Source organism: Loxodonta africana, chromosome 1 (genome assembly GCF_030014295.1).
Source record: "Loxodonta africana isolate mLoxAfr1 chromosome 1, mLoxAfr1.hap2, whole genome shotgun sequence".
Taxonomy (NCBI): Eukaryota; Metazoa; Chordata; class Mammalia; order Proboscidea; family Elephantidae; genus Loxodonta; species Loxodonta africana.
This window is the reverse complement of record NC_087342.1, coordinates 15,852,616-15,872,626: the sequence shown is the minus strand read 5'-3', so window position 1 is coordinate 15,872,626 and position 20,011 is coordinate 15,852,616. Positions and strand designations below refer to the sequence as shown.

Below are 20,011 nucleotides of genomic sequence, written 5' to 3'. Positions count from 1 at the left end.
ACCCACGCGGAGGAAGTGACTGGTTGAGGTACCATGTTGTGATTGTTTGGTGAAAGGCACAGAATGTTCAGTGGGTGTGTGGCTGTTGTTATGGATTATACTGAACCTGCTTTCCTTAAATGAACCTTTGTTAGCCTATTCTAATTTACAAAGCAGTCTTGATGTGAATGACCTCATTTAGTTGTTATTACCATGCCAGGAAATTGGTGCTGCTGTTACTGATCCTACTTGTGTAGGGGAGGATGTGGCTGAGAAGATTGGCAGGCGGGCCACACTTCCCATCACTGGTTGACCCAAAGCCTTGGCTCAGGAAAAGCCCACCTCTGCATATCCTTGAAGGCTGCTCTTCTTTGGGAGGCTGTTTGCCTGCTTTCTTGTGGCTTGGCTGGCCTCCTGGCTGCCAAGCTCAGTGTGGCCCACGCCTGTAATATTTCAGACCAGCTCCATCCTCTGAGAGCGCTTTACTGGTCTCAGAACAGTGGCCAACTTGGGGTGGAAGATGGCAGCTGTTAACCAGCCACGACAACACGACAACTGTCCAGGTTGAAAATAGCAACCCTCTCATCCTGTTGCAGTGACCAAGAGTGGTGGATTCACTCCTCTCCGGATGTGCTTGGCATGTCCCCAGAAGTCCCTGCCAGGCAGAGTCGGGCAGGTTGAGCCCAACCCTAGGTGTTGGCCTGAGGTAGCTCTACTTCTTTTGGCTACAAGCCTCCTGTTTTTCTTTCTGAGTCAGCATTCTCAGAGTCCTAGGTGAGGACTTTGGTTCTTCTCACTCGGGTGTTTTCAGACTCCTTTGAAACTGGAAAAGTGAGATCATTAAAGAATATGGGATTTTTCCATCTTCCTTCCATTATCTTAATCTCCTTGTGACTGATAGATACAGGCCAGAGATTAAGCCCTCTCCCTGCTGCCCTCCTGTGAAAGGCAGTAGTAGCTAGAGGGATTTGGCAGCTGGGCACCAGCATTGAGAAATCAGGTGCTAAGACCAGAAAGGCAAAGATAGCCTTGGAGAGGGCTCTCTTGCCTTTGACAATGGAGTTTTTGCTTTCTAGCCAGTGCTGACATCTCACAAAGAGACGCTGAGGTTTGGAGAGTCTTGGTTTAAAGCAGCACCACCTTAGTTGTTTTGCAGTGGTCCCATTTTGCTGCTCAAATGCAGCACACAACATGCAGTCCAGCAGATAAGGGGCAAAGGATGAGGGACTTGTCAGGGCATTGCCTGCTGGGAAGTACCATCAGTTGACCCTGTCGGGGCTGGTTCATTAACACTGGCCCTAAGACTAAGGATGCGCCATTGTTCACTTCTCTGAAGGGCCTTTTGCTGAAGAAATCTGAAAATGTGCAAGAACAATAGTGTGGTGCAACGCTTGTGACTTCTGCATGACCGTGACCATGGCATGCCAAGGGAGAGTAAATTCTTCATCATTTTTTCCTTGTGTTACCCTGAAGTCTCTGGGTATCTCAGGGATCATATTGAAGTTCCATAAGTATCGGTAGTACTTTTATTCCTTTTCTAATTTCCAGCATTGCATGTTGTCCCCCAGGACATGAGGCTTGCCCTGATGATGTTCTCAACCATCAACAACAAACATGTTCTGTGCATCTAGTATATGCCTCATACCATGCTAGGCATTGAGCATAAGAAAAGCAAACAGTTTTTGATTTTGTGTGGGTTCACAGGCTAACGAGATGAGACAGGCAAGCGTATGAGTGTGATAAGTGATAATGTATCTATACTGTCCCTCCTAACTAAGCCTTTAGGTCAGCTTTTAAACATGCTCAGGCCTTAATCTTAAAATAAAAAGGGGGCGGAGGGAGGAAAGGGAGGGAAAAGAAGGGAAAGGAAATAGTTCTCAAAACAGTTGTCTGTACTCACAGTCTTTACTTGTCATCTCCCACTCAGCTCTCAACTCAGTCCAATTTGGACGCAGCCCTATGACGTCACTAAAATAGGCCTTCCAAGATCCCCAGTGACTTTGTTTTGAGAAATCTAACAGACTTTTTCAGCCCCGTCTTATGTGATTTCTCAGCAGCATTAGACACTGTCAGGCATGCCCTCCTTCTTGAAGTGGTCTCTTCCCACTTTCAGCCCCTCCTTTGTAGGATACCTCTCCTCTAGCCACCCAGTTAATACTGGAGTTGTTCAAGACTTGGTCCTAACCATCTTCTTACCTCAAACTCTCTCTAGGTAATCTCATCCATGAGCAGACCATCAATTACCCCTTGTTATAGATTGAATTGTATCCCCTGAAAATGTGTGCCAACTTGGCTAGGTCACGATTCCCAGTATTGTGTGGTTGTCCTCCATTTTGTGATCTGATGTATTTATCCTATGTGTTATAAATTCTAGCCCCTGTGATATTAATGAGGCAGGATTAGAGGCAGTTATGTTAATGAGGCAGGACTCAACCTGTAGGATTATATTGTATCTTGAGTCAGTCTCTTTTGTGATATAAAAGGGAGAAGGGAGCAGAGAGGAGAGGAACCTCATATCACCAGGAAAGAAGAGCTGGGAGTGGAGTGCATCCTTTGGACCTGGGGTCCCCATGCGGAGAAGCTCCTAGACCAGGGGGAAGATTGATGACAAGGACCTTCCCCAGAACTGACAGAACGAGAAAGCCTTCTCTTGGGGCTGGTACTCTGACTTCAGACTTCTAGCCTCCTAGATTATGAGAGATTAAATTTCTGTTTGTTAAAGCCATCCACTTGTGGTATTTCTGTTATAGCAGCACTAGATGACTAAGCACCTCTTATGTTGCTCAGTTGCTCAAACTTTCGTCTGAGCTCCTTTATCCACTTGCCCTCTTGACGTCTCCACTTGGCTGTCTCAAAGGTACCTCAAACTCAGTGTCCCAAACTGACCTCCATAGTCTTCCTTTTAGCCATGGTTCTCTTCTGATTTTCCTCATCTCCTCCTTTCATCCAGTTTGTAAACCAGAAACCCAGGATTTATCCTTCATCCTACCCTCTCCTCAACTCCTACATACATCTGCCACTAAGTCTTGTCCATTGACTTTGCATTTTTTTTTAATTCATCTTTACTCCATCTCCACTGCCACCATCCTAGTCTGTTTACCAGTCTGCTGTCCACACTGCAGCTAGGCAAGGTGATTGTTTGAAAACAAAAATCTGCTCATGTCCAGCACCCTTTCAAGACTGAGAGGTAGGCTGGATGTCAGGCCATGAACGGTCTTCTATGTTGTGTACAAAGTATAAATATGGTGGAGGCTATACTTCAGGTGATGAAAATCCATTGTAGGATTTAAGCAAGAGGAGCATTACATGGCTTACATTTTAGAAAAATGGTTGTGGAGGCCACAGAGAATTGATTTGGAGGAGGGAGAGACCATAAAATGGGAAATCAGTGAGGGGAATGCTGCAGTGTCCAGGTGAGAAGCTCAGATTACCTCAAGTGATAGGAGCTTATTGTAAGGCCATTCGGGTTCTAAAAGATAAGATTAACCCCCTTCAGCTTATAACTCAGACCTCCTTTCCCTACAGTCTCTCCTTCCCTTTCATCCATCTACACATCCATCCATACAACAAGCCTATAATCTGGCCCCATTTTACCCATTCTAGTATATTCCTCACTTCCCTCTCAAATACTTCCCTTTCCAGGCTGCCCACTCTCTCTGTGCATCTTATAAGCCCCACCTCTGAACACATGGTATTTTTTTGTACCCGAAATACCTTTATCCTCCACTAATCCAAAACCTATAGCTTAACCTGGGCCCTGTCTCAGCCCCCTCCCTCCCCCACCTAGATCTCTCTCTGCACTGACCTTCAGCAGTAATATAGCAGAGGTGGAGGAGCCATAGAGGTCATCTAGTCTACCACCTGTACTCGACAGATAAGAAAATGGAGGGTGAGAGTGATGATGACCAGTAATTAAAAGAGCCAGCCTTCGGATGGGTCTCTTGCAGTTGTTAACCATACCCACCCTGCATTACCTTGCACATGTAGCCTATGTGTGGTTTTAACTTGTCATCACTTAAACATGACTGGATTATCTGGAGACACAGTACTGTGTTGCAGTTAGCAGTATGGCCTCTGAAGTCAAACAACTGTTCAAATCCCAGCCCTGTCACCTATCTGCTGTGTGGTTTTGGATAAGTTACTTGACCTCTCTGTGCCTCATTTTCCACATCTGCAAAAAATTAGGGTAATAATTGTACCCATGGCATAGGACTATAGGGAGGACGAATCAGAGAATCTATGTAAAGTGCAAAGTGTGTTGAAAAATGCCTGGCCTATTGTGGCATAGTAGTTAAGAGCCACGGCTGCTAACCAAATCGTTGGCAGTTCAAACCCACCAGCTGCTCCTTGGAAACCCTATGGGGCAGTTCTGCTCTGTCCTATAGGGTCGCTATGAGTTGGAATCAACTTGATGGCAACGGGTTTTGTTTTTGTATTGTAAGTACCTAATGAAGTGTCTCTCTTATTAAGAAATTTTAATGGCTTGATGTCTCAGTGAAATTATAAGTTGCTTGAAGGCAGTAAACCATTAATTTCTTTATTGCACATTTCCAAAAAAATTTTTTTTTTCCCCAGTCCTGTGAGATAGACAAGGTACTCTCCCTCTGTAAAAGTGAGGAGACTGGACCATTGCCCAGAGCCTGTACGGGATAGCTGAGATTGCACAGGAAAGCTCCTTCAGGAAATACTTCCCCAACTGAGTCAGCTCCGAGGGGTTTCAGAGCAGACTGACCAGGGTAGGACGGAGCTGATCAGGGAAGGCTTTTATCTGGAATTGATTTTAAGCAAGGGATGCTGGCCTTTCTCTGTATGAGGGACAGCCCTTAGTCAGTGAGCCTTTCAATCAGTAACTCATCCTTGGAGAGAATGCTGTGTTTGCAGGCTCAGGAAACCCATGGAAAGAAGAAGAGGACTTTGCCGGCGCAAGAAGAGAACTTTTCCGGTGCAAACTTCTCCCTTGCCCCTGCAGGTTTCTTTAGTTGAGCGATGAGGTGCCTGGACCCAGCTGAGAGCCTTTGTGTGGGAGCAGGGAACAGGGCCTGTGCATTCCAGAAATCTCTCTCCATTAGTCGTCCTGAAACCAAAGCCAGCACAAGGAAGGGAGAGGCGAAATAGTAGGGCCGGCACATTCCATGGGGACCAGACTCGAAGACACCCTGAGGACACCGGCAGCACAGCCTAGCAGGCACACCAAGGACACTCGTTATGTAACCCTAACCTGCTGGTCAACAAAGAACCAAGAATAGCATATTTTAGGAGGGGGGACTTCCCTTTTCTGTTCAAAAGCTCCAGACAGAGGCTGTAGTCCTTGGACGCTGCCTATCTGTTTGGCCACAGAAAGGTCAGCCCACGTCTGCTCTGGGCCTCTGGAAAGGATTGTGTTTTGATCTAGCGTGGGAGCTCCAGGGATGTGTGTGACCCCAGGCCCTGCTCTCCTCTGCCAGGAGAGGGGGCTCCAAACATCCCCCCCCCGAGATGCTGAAGAGGGCAGGGCTGTGTCATTTAATCCTGGCTGCTCCTGGCTCAGCCCAGCAGCATCGCAGGGCCCTGAGTCACACAAACACTGATGACTTGAAACATACAGAGCTGCTGAGTTGGTTTTCTGCCCTTTTTGTGACAGTTGTTGGAGAGTTCCAGGAGCTGGGCCCAGAGTCACACCCAGAGGTGTCCAGAACACACCAAGACCTGACTTCTAGAGACAGGGAATCAGTTCAAATGAGCAAAGACCCTCCAGCACACCCCCTTTCTTTTTTTTTTTAGCCACTTCCTGTTTACTTGGCTGCCTGTTCTGGGAAGAGGGGAAGAGAGAGAGAGGAGAGACTGTGAGGTAGAGGGAGTGCTCAGAGGGAGGGCAGTGCTGGGCAGAGGGAGAAGGCTGTGGGAGAGAGGGAGGACAGTGAGAGGAAAGGGGGCCCTGAGGGGCCGTTCGTGAGGGAGGGAACTGAGAGATGCCCACAGGGGATACTAGCAGAGAGGCACAAACTGAGAGGGATAGAAAAATGATGACTGAACCAAGAGAGAGATAGTGTCTGAAAAGAGACTGATAGTGAGCCCTGACTTGGTGTGGGTGTGGGTGTGTGTGAAAGACACTGATAGTATGTATACGAGAAAGAGGAAGTATGTGTGTAAATATGTGAGTGTGAGAGAGGGAGAAAGAGACTGTGGGGGTGAGGGAGAGAAGGAAGACAGAGAAGGGGTCTGAGCTTAGAGTCCTCCACTCCTCGGCCTTTGCAAGCTAGAATGGGCTGCCAGAACGGACTCCTGGAGGGGACGGAAATGAGAAGCCACAGTACATTCCAGAGCTAGATAGAAACTATTCCTGGATCAGCTGCAGAGAAACAATTTGTGCCCTGAGGGTATGATGTCTGACCCGCTTGCTCCTGAGCTAGGCGGGCTGGCAAGGAGAGAACCACTTCTCATTTCCGCCCTGGCCTAAGCTGGCTCCTTCTCTCTCAGCTCCACCACTCTCGGGCAAGTCGCTGAGGTCACCCATGGCTGAGGCCTCTGCAGGCCTGGAGGCCAGCTTGAGGGTGGGATGGAGCAGTGACTTTACTCCTGGGCCCGGAGCTGAAGGCTACTTGCACCCTGCCCGGGAAGTCTAGCAGTCCCTTTCCTGCTGAGGGCCAGGTTCACTTCGCTTCTTCATTGATTAAAAGTTGCTTGTCTCCAGCATACTTCAGTCACTCCCCGGGCAGGGCCTCAGAACACCTTCGAGGTGTCAGCCTCTCTGCCAAGGCTCTCAGGGCTGGAGGAGCAGCTCCACCAGGCCCTGGGGATTCTGCAGGTGGCTGTGGGTTCTTTGTGCTGAGTGTTCTTGCTTCAGACTGGACGTGGATTGTTGCTTTTAGCTGCCATTGAGCCAGCACCCAACTCACGGTGACCCCATGCACAACAGAACAAAACGCTGCCCAGTCCTGTGCCATCCCCATGACCATTTGTGGATTGGACTGTTGTGATCCATGGGATTTTTGTTGATTTTTCAGAAGTGAATTGCCAACCCTTTCTTCCTAGTCTGTCTTAGTCTGGAAGCTCCGCTGAAACCTGTTTAACATCAGAGCAACACGCGAGCCTCCGCTGACAGATGGGTCGTGGCTACGCGTAAGGTGCATTGGCTGGGAATCGAACCCAGGTCTTCCACGTGGAAGGCAAGAATCCTACCACTGAACCATAGCTTTTAATCCTGCAAGTCTTTGATCCAAGCTGATCGGAAGTGCTCCTCCTCCCCCTTCCACTAAGGTCTACTCCAAGCTTCTCTTCCCCGTTGCTTACCCCCATAGAAATAACGACTACAATGATGATGATGATAGCTGGCACTTACTGAGCACTTACTATATATGCAGGCGCTGTTTTAGGTGCTTTATATGGTGTGATTGAACTCACACAGCAGTCCTTGGAGCGAGCCACTTTTATTAGCCTTATTTAAAAATGAAGAAGCCAAGGTTTACAGAAGTTAAACATCAGTAACTTCGGGTAAAGGGCAGGTCCAGGAGGCCAACCCAGGTAATCTGGCTCCAGAAACCACATCCATGGGCTAACCACTGCACCTCCTGCCCCATTTTCCAGATCTCTCCTAGTATCCCAGCTCCTTCTCTGCCATCATGTTCCGTGGTGAACAGGCTTTTCTTCATCCTCAGCCATATACAGAAATCCCCACCATGTCCTTTTCTGGACCCTGGTGGTCCCTGAGCCCACCAGGGGGCTGCCATCTTCCCGTACTGGGTTAGCACACTCTTAGTTCCTCGGTGATGCTCTTAGCTCTTTGCTTCACCACCAAAGAGCACCTTTCCTTTCAAGTAGTGCCATCCCGCCACAGGATCCTCTACGTTTCCTCAAGGTCACTGTCATTTTCTGACCTCCTGGCCACCTGCTACACTCCCTGATGACCTTGGTGCCTGCTTTATGCCCTTTCCTCTACCGAGTCCCACTGTGCTGGGCCCTTGAATTTTCCTGTGGTTGAGCTGTCCAACACATTGGTCTCTGAGTTCCTCAGATGTTGGCCTCCAATAATAGCCACAGCAGTTCTAGCTACCATTTCCGGGTGCTTCCATGCGCCAGATACCACGATAGGGACGTTACATGCAATAGTGCCATTGTTTCCAATAATGTTCCCACAATGAAGGCATTATCCTCATTTACAGATGAGGAAATGGGTTGTCAGAGAGGCTTGCCAAGATTGCATAGTGAATGGTGGAGTCAGGGACTGAACCTAGTTCAAGTCCGTTTCCCTCAGCTTCCACGCAGCTCCAAACTCTGTCAGACCCTCTCCGGGACCACGGCCCTCAGCCTCCAGCTCATCCCTTTCCCCCACTCCCTCTCTGCTGTGACCTCTTTAGAACTTGCCATTCCCTTGATCTCTCCATTCCCCCCCCACCACCATTTTCTTTCTTCCAAACCTTTCTCTTTAATCAGAAGAACAAGCAGGTATGCTCCAGCTTCAGAATCCCTTTCTCCTCCTTCCTCCCCACATCTTCCTTTCCCTACAAAACTGGATTACTTGTGGGAGTTGTCTACACACGTTGTCACCAATTCTCACCCCTCTATAGCCTGGATCCTACCCTACTGGTCCACTAACCTCCTATCACCAGCCAGTGGTGAAATCCTGTAGTCACTCTAGGCTTCACCCTTCCCGGGCTGTCTGTGAAACTGATGGTGTGGCTTACTTTCACCCTCTCCCTTTGGCTTCCAGGCCACTGATCCCTTCCTTCCTCTCTGCCAGCTCCTTCCAAGCCCACTTCATGCGCGCCCCTTCCTCTGAACATCCGGCATTCAATTTTATAAGAGGAGGCTAGGAACCATGTCTTGGCGCACAGCCCACACAAGCACTGTTTTGCTGATGGAAAGCTGTTGAATTCCATAGAGCTGAAATTCTGTATAAATAGACGCATTTACAACTTCCGGTCCACTTAGCCATCAATCATCCTAACAAAGGTAGTACTAATAATAGCTTGCACGTGTGTAACAATCCACAGCTTACAGAATGTTTTCACATGCCCTTTAATATACCTGTCTCTGTGCAATGAAAATATTTGTGTGTCTGCCCGGTATTAAATGGGTGTCGTTAAATGCATGAGCTTTGCCAAGGTGTTGGGGATAACATAAACTAGCTTTGTTGTGATGAAGAATCCTTGCTTAGATTCTCCAGGTGTTGTTAGCCAGGATCGTGTTCCCAGTCTCTCCTTCAGTTCTAGTGGTGACTGATAGGTTACTGATCCCTGGGACAGGGGCAAATGGTCCCTGCTGTTTTAATGATACGTGTTCCTATTAGGGCATTCGGAGAGGCCAGGGGCTGACAAACGGTATGGAAGACCTCAGGGCATTCAAGTTGTGGGAAAGGTAGGGTAGGCTGAGGGCCACTTACAGGCTCTGAGACGTTGGGACTAGCAGAAAACATGGCCAGATCTATGTCGTTGTGAGTCACTAAGGCAAAGAATTCAGGTGGCCTCAGCAGTTTCACCAAGTGTGCAGCCTGGGGCATCTTTCCTAGTTTGGTTTGCTGGGACTTTGCTTTGAAGTCATCAAATACTTGAGGCCAAAAAGCCACACGCATAAAGACTTTCTGATGTCCCACAGCCCCTCAGCCGCTCTCCCCTTGCTCCCTATCCAGCGAGCAGGCCGGGGCTGTTCATGCTGTGCTCACATCTCGGATTCTTTGCATCCGTTTTCTTTCTTGTTATGTCCTTGCTGTGCTCCAGTGTTGTGGGACGGTTTCAGGAATGGCTTGTGTCTTCGGTGGCGGGCCCTGTCCTTCTTCACAAAACCATGGCAATGGCCTTTGGTGAATCGCCGCCTCCCTTCTCTCCTTCCCCCTACCCTTGACTCCTCTCTTCTAAATCTAGGCACACTGAATGGCATTGACCTTGGGATGGGCTGGGCTGTGCAGTGCTTGGGCCTGAAGGTGTCAGACTGACACGAAGCCCCTGGGTTTGCTGGCTCATCGCCTGTCATGATGGAAACTACAAAATACAGTACATCTGCCTGCTTTACTTCATTCTGCAACAAGCAGCCCTTTGCATGCAGATGCCCGATCACTAAAGGAAGCAAGTTTCCCCTTCAATGCAGGCACACGCTTCTCCCGAAACCCTAGCCTTTCAACAAAATAATGCCATTTCTTCTTCGACCCCTTGACCCTTTGGAATATATATCAGGTTATATTTGGAGAATTTCATATTGTTACCAAATACAGTTAGAGCAGGAAGGGAAACGGCATTCACTGTCTCAGAAAAAGTGGTCTCCCTGGGCTGGCCTGCAGACCATGCTTATTGCTTATAAATGCAGCACTGACCATGACCTTTTGCTTTTGTGTATTTTTGCTTTATGGGAGAAGAGATGTACAAGCCATTGGAGAGGACCAGAACCATATTAAAAACCTACCCCCTAGAAGTGCACTGATATCTACAACTCACTTTGAAATGTGTCCCAAAAAATAGGTATTGATGGATAGACGGGTGGGTAGACAGATGATAAAGCAACATGTGACATGTTCATCGTGGAATCTGGGTGGTGGGCATATGGTTGTTCACCATACAATTCTTCCATCTTTGCTGCGGGTTTGGAGATTTTCATAATAAAATGTTGGGCGGGGGAGACTTACCCCCTGGCAGTGAACCATTTTTAATTTAAAACAGACTCTTGACCAAGGTGGTCCCTGAGGCCCAAGAATGAGGGAGTTGTAGGGATTGGATCTGTTCCATTTGAAAGACTTCCTGTGGGGGTGTTTCCTGCCAGAGCTTGAAGCTGGTGCTGTGTGTGGACTGGTGGAGGTAGGAGCAAGGCCGCCAGCATGAGCTCTCCTGCCCTGTTGCACCACTCCCCACTCCTTGTGTAACCTGTAAGCAGCAGGGTTCTGCTCTCACCTGTGACTCACACATCACACTGGCTTCTAAGCAGTTAAAGGTGTGTTCCACAACCTCCTCCTCTATCCATCCATCAATACCTATTTTTTGGAACGCATTTCAAAGTGAGTTGTCGATATCAGTGCACTTCTAGGGGGTAGGTTTTTAATATGGTTCTGGCCCTCTCCAATGGCTTGTACATCTCTTCTCCCATAAAGCAAAAATATACAAAAGCAAAAGGTCATGGTCAGTGCTGCATTTATAAGCAATAAGCATGGTCTGCAGGCCAGCCCAGGGAGACCACTTTTTCTGAGACAGTGAATGCCAATTCCCTTCCTGCTCTAACTGTATTTGGTAACAATATAAAATTCTCCTCCTCCTCACCTCTCCCAGAGGGCTTGCCATATGCCTCAGAACTGCCTGGTAAATTCGAGGGCCCTCCCTGCCTAGCACAATATTTGCTGTGGCTTTGAGCCTCCCGGGCATGTGGAGAGCCTCCAGGCATGGAGGGTTGGGAGGCTGGGCCCTCCAGATGGCCTCGTTGCCACCCACAGATTGGAGGCTGAACAGAGCTGGGCCAGAAAGTAAGTGGAGGGTGAAGAGGTTCCTGGGAGCTAGATTCTGACCTATATTGTGGGTCACATCATTGGTGGTCACAGAGAAGATGCTGGGATCCAACTACCAGGATAACTGACTTAGGTGTGGAAAGAAAATGCAAGCAACCTCCTGGTACCTGTATGACTCCCCATCCCTTCCTACTGGTCTTTGGGGGGCGGGGTGCTCAGTAAACATAACCACCACCCAAAAAAAAAAAAAAAAAACACTAAAGCTGTTGCCATCAAGTTGATTCCGACTTACAGTGACCTAATAGGACAGAATGGAACTGCCCCATAGGGTTTCCAAGGAGCAGCTGGTGGATTTGAATTGCCAACTTTTGGGTTAGCAGCTGAGCTGTTAACCACTGTGCCACTCACGGTTTTATTACCGTCAGCCTTAGCAAAATGGCATTAGGAAGGAAAGTCTCCTGCAAAAATAGTACAAGGTAGATTCTTTAAAAAAATGAAGTGGTTATCTGTAGCACAGCTCTCCACCTTTGTTAGTATACGAAGTTGAGAATCCACTCGCTGTCAGACTCGGGGCCCCAGTGGAAGATGGGGCTAGTTGTGCTTTTCACTATTTAACACACACACACACACACTGTCCTCTGATCCGCCCTTGATATCTGCAGAACCTGGAAGTGATACCCAGGCTGTGGAAAGGGTCCCTCCTGCAAGGAGGAGCTGAAGTGGCTCTCCTGAGGTACTCATCTTGGCCAGGTGCTCTTCCGTCCTTCCTCGTAAGACACAGTGGATCCCGGAGTTAGGACCATGGACACACTAGAGCCAGATTCCTTGGATGTGAATCCCGGCTCTACTGCCACTAGCTGCATGACCTATGACTAGCCACTTCCCCTTCTCTGTCTCACTTTCCTCACTTATAAAATGAGGAGAACAATACTACTTGTCTAATTTGTTGTTGTTAGATGCCATCAAGTTGGCTCTGACTCATAGTGACCCCATGGACAACAGAGCAAAATACTGCCCAGTCCTGTGCCATCCTCATGGTTGTTATGCTTGAGCCCAATGTTGCAGCCACCGTGTCAATCCATCTCATTGAGGGTCTTCTTTTCTGCTGACCCTCTACTTTACCAGGCATGATGTCCTTCCCCAGGGTCCAGTCCCTCCTGATAACATGTGAAATGAAGTCTTGCCATCCTTGTTTCTAAGGAGCATTCTGGCTGTATTTCTTCCAAGACAGATTTGTTCGTTTTTCTGGCAGCCCATGGTATATTTAGTATTCTTCGCCAACACCATAATTCAAAGGCGTAGCTCTTTGGTCTCCCTTATTCATTGTCCAGCTTTTGCACGCATGCGAGGTGATTGAAAAACACCATGGCTTGGGTCAGGCGCACCTTAAACCTACCTCCTAGGGTTGTTGTAAGAATTAAGTATATACACGTAAAGCGCTTAAGACAGTGCCTGACATCTGGGTGGTGCAAACGGTTAACACGCTCAGCTGTTAGTCGAGAGGCTGGAGATTTGAGTCTACCCAGAGGTGCCTCTGAAGAAGGGCCTGGCGATCTGCTCCCAAAAATCAGCCATTGAAAACTTTATGGAGCGGAGTTGTACTCTGACACGCGTGGTGTCACCGTGAGTCAGAGCCAACTCGATGGCAAGTGATATATAAGCCTTAGCTGCTGCTGCCGCTGCTGCTATTCTTGGCGTCTGCTCCTAAATCTTCGCTGTTGGCTATGGGTCCCAAGGCCGGAGTGAGAGTTTAGATCTCACCAGGACTGAGGGAGAACAGCTGCATTGGTTTCCTATTGTTGTTGTCCGTTTTTCTCCCCTTTTCCAGCTTCCAGAGCCGCATTCCTTGGCTTGTGGCCCTGTCTTCCATCTTCAAAGCCAACAGTGCTTCTATCATCACATTGCCTCCTTCTTCTATAGTCAGGTCTCCCTGCGCCTCCCTTTTAGAAGGACCCTTGTCATTACATTGGGCCCAATGAGATAATCCAGGATAATCTCTCCATCTTAAAATCCTTCACTTTATCATGTCTGCAAAGTTGCTTTTGCCTTATAAGGTAACATTCACAAGTTCCGGGGGCTTGGACGTGGACATAGTTGGCGGTCATTATTTAGCCTGGCACAACAATTGAGGCAAAAAGCCCTTCTCCTGGGTTCTGGTCCTGCGGTATGACTTGGCCAAGCTCTGGCCCGACTTGGATCGCCATGCCAGGCCAGATGAGCTGCAGCGCCCCCTGCTGTCACTCCATACCCGCACTAGGCCCCCTCCGTCTGTCTCACCAAGCAGCTCTGAGGGCAGAGTCCGTGCCCCAGTCTCTGTTGTACCCCCAGTGCCTGGTGATGTGCCCGTGTGAAGGCCGGCGGGCCCTGATGTGCCACGTGTGTTCTTTTAGGCCACGGCGAGTGCCACTGTGGAGAGTGCAGGTGCCACGCAGGTTACATCGGGGACAACTGTAACTGCTCGACGGGCATCAGCTCGTGCCAGGCCAAGGACGGCCAGATCTGCAGCGACCGTGGGCACTGCGTCTGTGGGCAGTGCCAGTGCACGGAGCCGGGAGCCTTTGGGGAGACGTGTGAGAAGTGCCCGACCTGCCCCGATGCCTGCAGTACTAAGAGGTAACAGCCACCCACCCTTCCCCACCTACACCCTCCCACACCGCACCCACCGCCCTAGTCACTTCAGCTTGTCACCCCAGAACATGCCTGCTCGGGCCTTGTCTCCCAGCCAGGCAGCCCTCAGGGGCCAGGCCAGCCTCTCCTCAGCCTGCCTCTCCCCTAGTCTTCCACCCATCCAGGCCTTGCTGGGGAGCAAAACTCTTACTAATGGTAACTAAACTGGCATTTCCCAAAATAGCATCTTTGAAGCACTGGTTCCATAGGGATTTCATGGGAAAATAAAAACAAAATACCTCCGCCGCTCTCCTATTCCTAAACAAGTTTAGAAATTACTGGATTACCGAGTTAAATGAAATTCAACTGGGTCGAGCACCGAAATAGCACCTTCAGCGAGCCTTCAGCACGCTCTTGTAAATTTCCGAAAGGGGTTAGAATGTGCATCGATTTCTCAGCTGCATTCAACCCCTTCCTGTTAGCATGTCCCAAACAATGTTTCACAGAGCACACATTTGGGAACTGCGGCTTTCGACAAAACGTAACGAGAAGGTAAATTGGATAGGAAGGCACCCGAACTAGATAAGGCCTGCCAGAAACGGGCTGCATTGGCATTTGAATTTTCTGCTCCATTTATAGAGATAATAGCGCAGGCTCTGTGCTGCTGCGGAATGCAGGGATGGTCCAGATTCGGGCCCTGGGCACAACAGACTCAGCCCCGGGCTCGGGGAGCTGTGCTGACCTCCCCCCAAGGCTCTGCCCTTCACACTCGCCGAGAGTGGGGCTGAGAAGGAATTAAAAGAACCAAGGAGCAATGGGCTTCTGAAAGGCAAGGGTGACGTTTGCTTTGGAAATGTGCTGCAGAGGCAGCTGTGTCATCGTGGTCCATGCCAAGGAGCCGGGAGGGAGGGCACAGATAATCAGAAACAAATAATAATATTAATACAAATGGCGTTTCCCTTTGGCTGGGGAATGCAACTGTGCGGTTTTCTTTTGGCAGAGCTCCCTTCCAAATGTCTGGCTCAGGCTGATAATGAAATGAGTTCATGCTCCCCGAGCCTCCAGTGGCTGCTGGTCAGTCGTGCTCAGAAATGTTCTCGGTGGCAGTGGAAGGCCAGCCTCTGGTCATACAATTGCCGCAAGTGATCCAGGCGTGGGTAATTGAGAGCTGGCTGCAGATGGAGAGACAAGACAGACAGGACCAGGTTTTGTTTTGTTTATTTTTTTGGAATCGAGGGGAGAGGGAGAGAAGAAAAACAGATGTGCTTTCGGCCTGCTGAAAATGGAGAGAGGCCGTCGTGGTTCAGCGATAGGATTCTCGCCTTCCGTGCAGGACAGCGAGGTTCAGTTTCTGGCCTGTGCCCCTCATGTGCCGTCGCCACCCGCCAGTCAGTGGAGGGCTTGCATGTTGCTGTGATACCGAACAGGTTGTGCGGAGCTTCCAGACTAAGGCTAGGAAGAAAGGCCTGGTAAATACTTCTGAAAAGCAGCCAGTGAAAACCTAGTGGCTGGCAGTGTCCGATCCATAACCGATGACAGGGATGGTGCAGGACTGGGTAGCATGTTGCACTGTTGTGCACAGGGCCTCCTCCATGAGTCAGCGGTGGACTTGGCGGCAGCTAACGACAACAAAGAGCGGAAACCACAGAAATCCCCCCAGAGGCGGAAACTAGGATCCTGGATCTGGAGCCCAAACAGCTGGCTGGCCATCCTGAGGACTGAAATCACAGACATTAGCTACAGTTTGCCACTATAAGTGCCCCTCCCGACTCCCACCCAAGGAGCACTTTTGAGTATCCGCTTCTGGTCCTTGGGCACACTAGGTTACTGGGGGCTGGGGGAACGCAGGGACAAACACACATGGAGTCAATAAAAGGACACAAAGCATTCACCTTCCCTTCCTACCGAGCAGCCAGGCAGCCAGCATTGGCTTCTGTCGAAAGGCCCCAGGGGAAACAACCCTACCTTTAAATGTTTAAAGCCTTTACTTCCTAGGAGACGTAGACTTAATTTTCTTTACTATCCGTTAAGTAATACCAAAGGAGCAAGGAGAACAAAGAGATACCAAAAGGAAACCTCACTGTCCCTTTTTGTCTCTGAGCCGCACTGACCCTCTGTCTGTTTCATGGCCTAGTTGCAACTTTTTTTTTTTTTTAAACAAAGTCCCTTTGATAGTGACTTATGTAGGTGGTTTTCTACTTGCTGCTTTGTTAAGAGCCATGAGGTCACGAGGTCTTGAAGCTCTGTGTCCCTTTTTTCCCTGGAGTTTCAGAGCAGCCAATCTCCACTTTGTAGAACTGACCAGAACATACTCTTCACCTTGGGTGACGGCCATAGTCAACCTCAGCTGATTTCAGTTAATAAGCTGTTCGAGCAAAGTCTCTCTCGGCAACTTGTTTTCTTTTTAAAGGCCAGTCTTAACTGAATACATGGCTGCAATATATTACAAGTTTCAACCCAGTCCACAGAGCATACAGGTTAGAGTGATAAGTTCATATGAGTGATTAGGGAGGGTTTCCTGCAAGTGGCCTGGAGCTCTGGTTTAACGACAATAGGGGATGCAGATGGAGGCCTGGGAAGTCCTACTGGGACCTGAAACAGCACCTCTCTTTGCAACTTGTTAATCCCGAATGCTGGAGGAGGGGCTGGCCAGCATGAGTGAGCAGACCTGGAGCCACCCCTTCCTGGTCCCGAGCCAAGTCTCTGTTGCCCATCTTCTGTTTCTAACTCCGGGATGTTTCCACGAAGTCAGTCCCAGGAGATTGGGATTTTGTAGCCAATTCTGCAATAGCTGAATTCTTAAGCGTATTAGAACCCTCTTAAAAAAGTCTTATCCCTTTTCCCTTTGTGATCTGCTCACTTGCTGATTCTTTTTTATTTTTTTAATTTTTGGTGAAAATATACACAGCATAGCATATACCCATTCAACAGTTTTTACATGTACAGTTCATTGACAATGGATAGACTTCACATTGTGTCACCACTCTCACTGTCCCTGCCAGTATCATTTCACCACTGTCAGCCAGACACTCTGCCTGCCAAAGTGCTCATTTGTGCTTTACAGTTACTATTATCATTTTGATCCCATAAAAAAACAGACCAAACCCATTGCCGTTGAATTAATTCCCACTCATAGCAACCCTACAGGACAGAGTTGAACTGCCCCATATTGTTTCCAAGGAGCAGCTGGTAGATTCGAACTGGTGACCTTTTGGTTAGTAGGCAAGCTCTTAACCACTGTACCACCAGGGCTCCTTGATCCCATACAGGTAATTCTTTAAAAAGGTGCAGTGCTCACGGCCAGCATTCTTTATTTATCGAGCTAAACTGTTGTTTTGTTTAAAGATGACTTCATGGGAAACAGGTTTCCCCCGCTATCCGTAAGTAGAGTGTTCCTGTGAAACCTTTTGTAAACCAGTGGCAGCTTCTGTCCCGCTCGGCCCTCTCATCTCCCCTCCAGACCGGAGCTGCCTACAGTCTCATGTGTCTACTTGAGCCAAGAAGCTCACTCCTCACCGGTATCATTTTCTGTCTTATAGTCCAGTCTGTCTGAAGAGTTGGCTTTGAGAATGGTTCCTGTCTTGGGCTAACAGAAGGTCTGGGGACCATGACCTCCGGGGTCCTTCTAGTCTCAGTCAGACCATTAAGTCTGGTCTTTTTATGAGAATTTGAGGTCTGCATCCCACTGCTGTCCTGCTCCACCAGAGATTCTCTGTTGTGATCCCTGTCAGATAGTCATTGGTTGTAGCCGGGCACCATCTAGTTCTTCTGGTTTCTGGCAGATCCAGTGTGGCCCATCCTGTCTCTTGCCTTTGCCCGTTTTTGATTGAGTTATTTGTCTTTTCCGTTGTTAAACTGTGTAAGTTTTATATATATTTTGGATATTAGACCCTTACTGGATATGTGGTTCTCAGAGATTTTTTTTCCAGTCTGTAGGTTTTCTTACTCTTTCGATAAAGCCTTTTTTTTTATATATAATTTATTTTTGTTGTTGTTGTTGAGAAAATACACAGAACATACACCAATTCAACAACTTCTACATGGACAGTTCAGTGACATTGATTACATTCTCACCCTCCTTTTTTGAGCTGTTCCTCCCCCCATTAATAAATTCACTGCCTCCTAAGTTTCCTATTTAATCCTCAGGGTTACTGTTGTCTATTTGATCCCATATAGGTAGATCTTAAAAGAGCACCATATTCAAGGGAGGTATGCTTTACTAATTAAGCTAAAATGTTGTTTGGTTTTAAGAAGACTTCAGGGGATATTTTTGGTTTAAGGTTTAAAATTATCTCTGGGCAATAGTTTCAGGGGTTCATCCAGCCTCCATGGCTCCAGAAAGTCTGTGAGGTCCATGAGAATTTGAAATTCTGTTCTGCATTCCCCCCTTTTGATCAGAATCCTTTTATAGAATCTTTGATCAAAACTTTCAGTAATAATAGCTGGGCACCATCCAGTTCTTCTGGCCTTATGGCAAAGGAGGTACAGTAATTATTGATGGAGGCAATTAGCCACACATTCCATTTCCTCTTCCATTCCTGACTCTCCTTCTTCCTCTGTTGCTCCAGGTAAATACAGACTAATTGTTGTGCCTTGGATGGCCACTTGCAAGCTTTAAGACCCCAGGCGCTATGCAACAAACTGGGAGGTAGAACAGAAGCACTGCTATGAATTGAATTGTGTCCCCCCAAAATATGTGTTGTAAATCCTAACCTCTATTTCTGTGGTCATAATCCCATTTGGGAATGGGTTGTCTTTGTTACGTTAATGAGACATGATTAGTGTAGGGTGTGTTTTAAGTCAATCTCTTAAAATATAAAAGAGATTAAACAAGCAAGGGAAGAAGCAGAGATGGGGGAAGAGAGATGCTAAGCCACATGAAGATTGCTCAGGAATAGGAGCTCAGAAGAGACAAGGACCTTCCCCCAGAGACGACAGAGAGAGAAACCCTTCCCCTAGAGCCAGTGCCCTGAATTCGAACTTTATGACCTCCTAAATTGTGAGCAAATAAGTTTCTGTTTGTTAAAGCCACCCATTTGTGCTGTTTCTGTTATACCAGCACTAGATAACTAAGACCGGCACTAAAAATGTCATTGGGCCAATTAAACCATGACCTTAATTAAGTCTCATATGCATGCGAAAGCTGTGCAATGAGCAAGGAAGACCAAAGAAGATTGATGCCTTTGAATTATGGTGCTGGCGAAGAATATTGAATATACCATGGACTGCCAGAAGAATGAACAAGCCTATCTTGGAAGAAGTACAGCCAGAGTGCTCTTTGGAAGCAAGGATGGCGAGACTTCATCTCACATACTTTGGACATGTCATCAGAAGGGACCAGTCCCTGGAGGAGGACATCATACTTGGAAAGGTAGAGGGTCAGCAAAAAAAGGAAGACCCTCGATGAAATGGATTGACATAGTAGCTGTAACAATGAGCTCAAACATAGCAATGATTGTGAGGATGCCACAGGACCAGGCAGTGTTTTGTTCTGTTGTACATAGGGTCACTATGAGCTGGAACTGACCTGATGCCACTGAACAACACAACAACAAACCTCCAAATCCATGAGGTGTTTGGTTGTACATAAGCAGCCTCAGCAACTACTTTTTTTTTTTTAATCATTGTTGTAAATGTATCTGTCACACAACTTTTGCCAATTCAGTTTTTTATAGGTGTACAACTTGTTGACAGCAATTACAATAACAGGCTGTGCAACCCTACCCTTAAACAGTGCAATTTTTTCATCATCATAAACTGAAACTCAGTACTCCATAAGCAGGACCCCACCTTTCCTTCCCCCTCCCTCCCTCCCCTAGTAACCACTAATAAACTTTGGTCTCTATACATTTGCCTGTTATTGTCTTTTTATATAAGCAAGGCCATGCAATATCTGCCCTTTTGTGACTGACTTATTTCACTCAGCATAACGTCTTCAAGCTCCATCCATACCGTAGCATTATCAAGACTTCCTTTCTCTTACTGGCTGAGTAGTATTCCATTGTATGTATGTACTACATTTTGTTT

The 20,011-nt window shown here is 47.9% G+C and overlaps 1 protein-coding gene across 3 annotated transcripts in view; it reads left to right on the top strand.

Moving 5' to 3' along the window:
- The window catches only part of ITGB5 (integrin subunit beta 5), a 135,409-nt gene that overhangs the window by 105,921 nt on the left and 9,477 nt on the right, over positions 1 to 20,011 (top strand). For all 3 annotated transcript variants that reach the window (XR_002786523.2, XM_010592899.3, XM_064292249.1), the window contains exon 11: positions 13,768 to 13,990. Coding sequence is in view for 2 of the 3 variants with exons in the window: in XM_010592899.3 (XP_010591201.3) it covers positions 13,768 to 13,990 (223 nt within the window). In the remaining variant the exon portion in view is untranslated. The remainder of the gene's footprint in view (positions 1 to 13,767; positions 13,991 to 20,011) is intronic.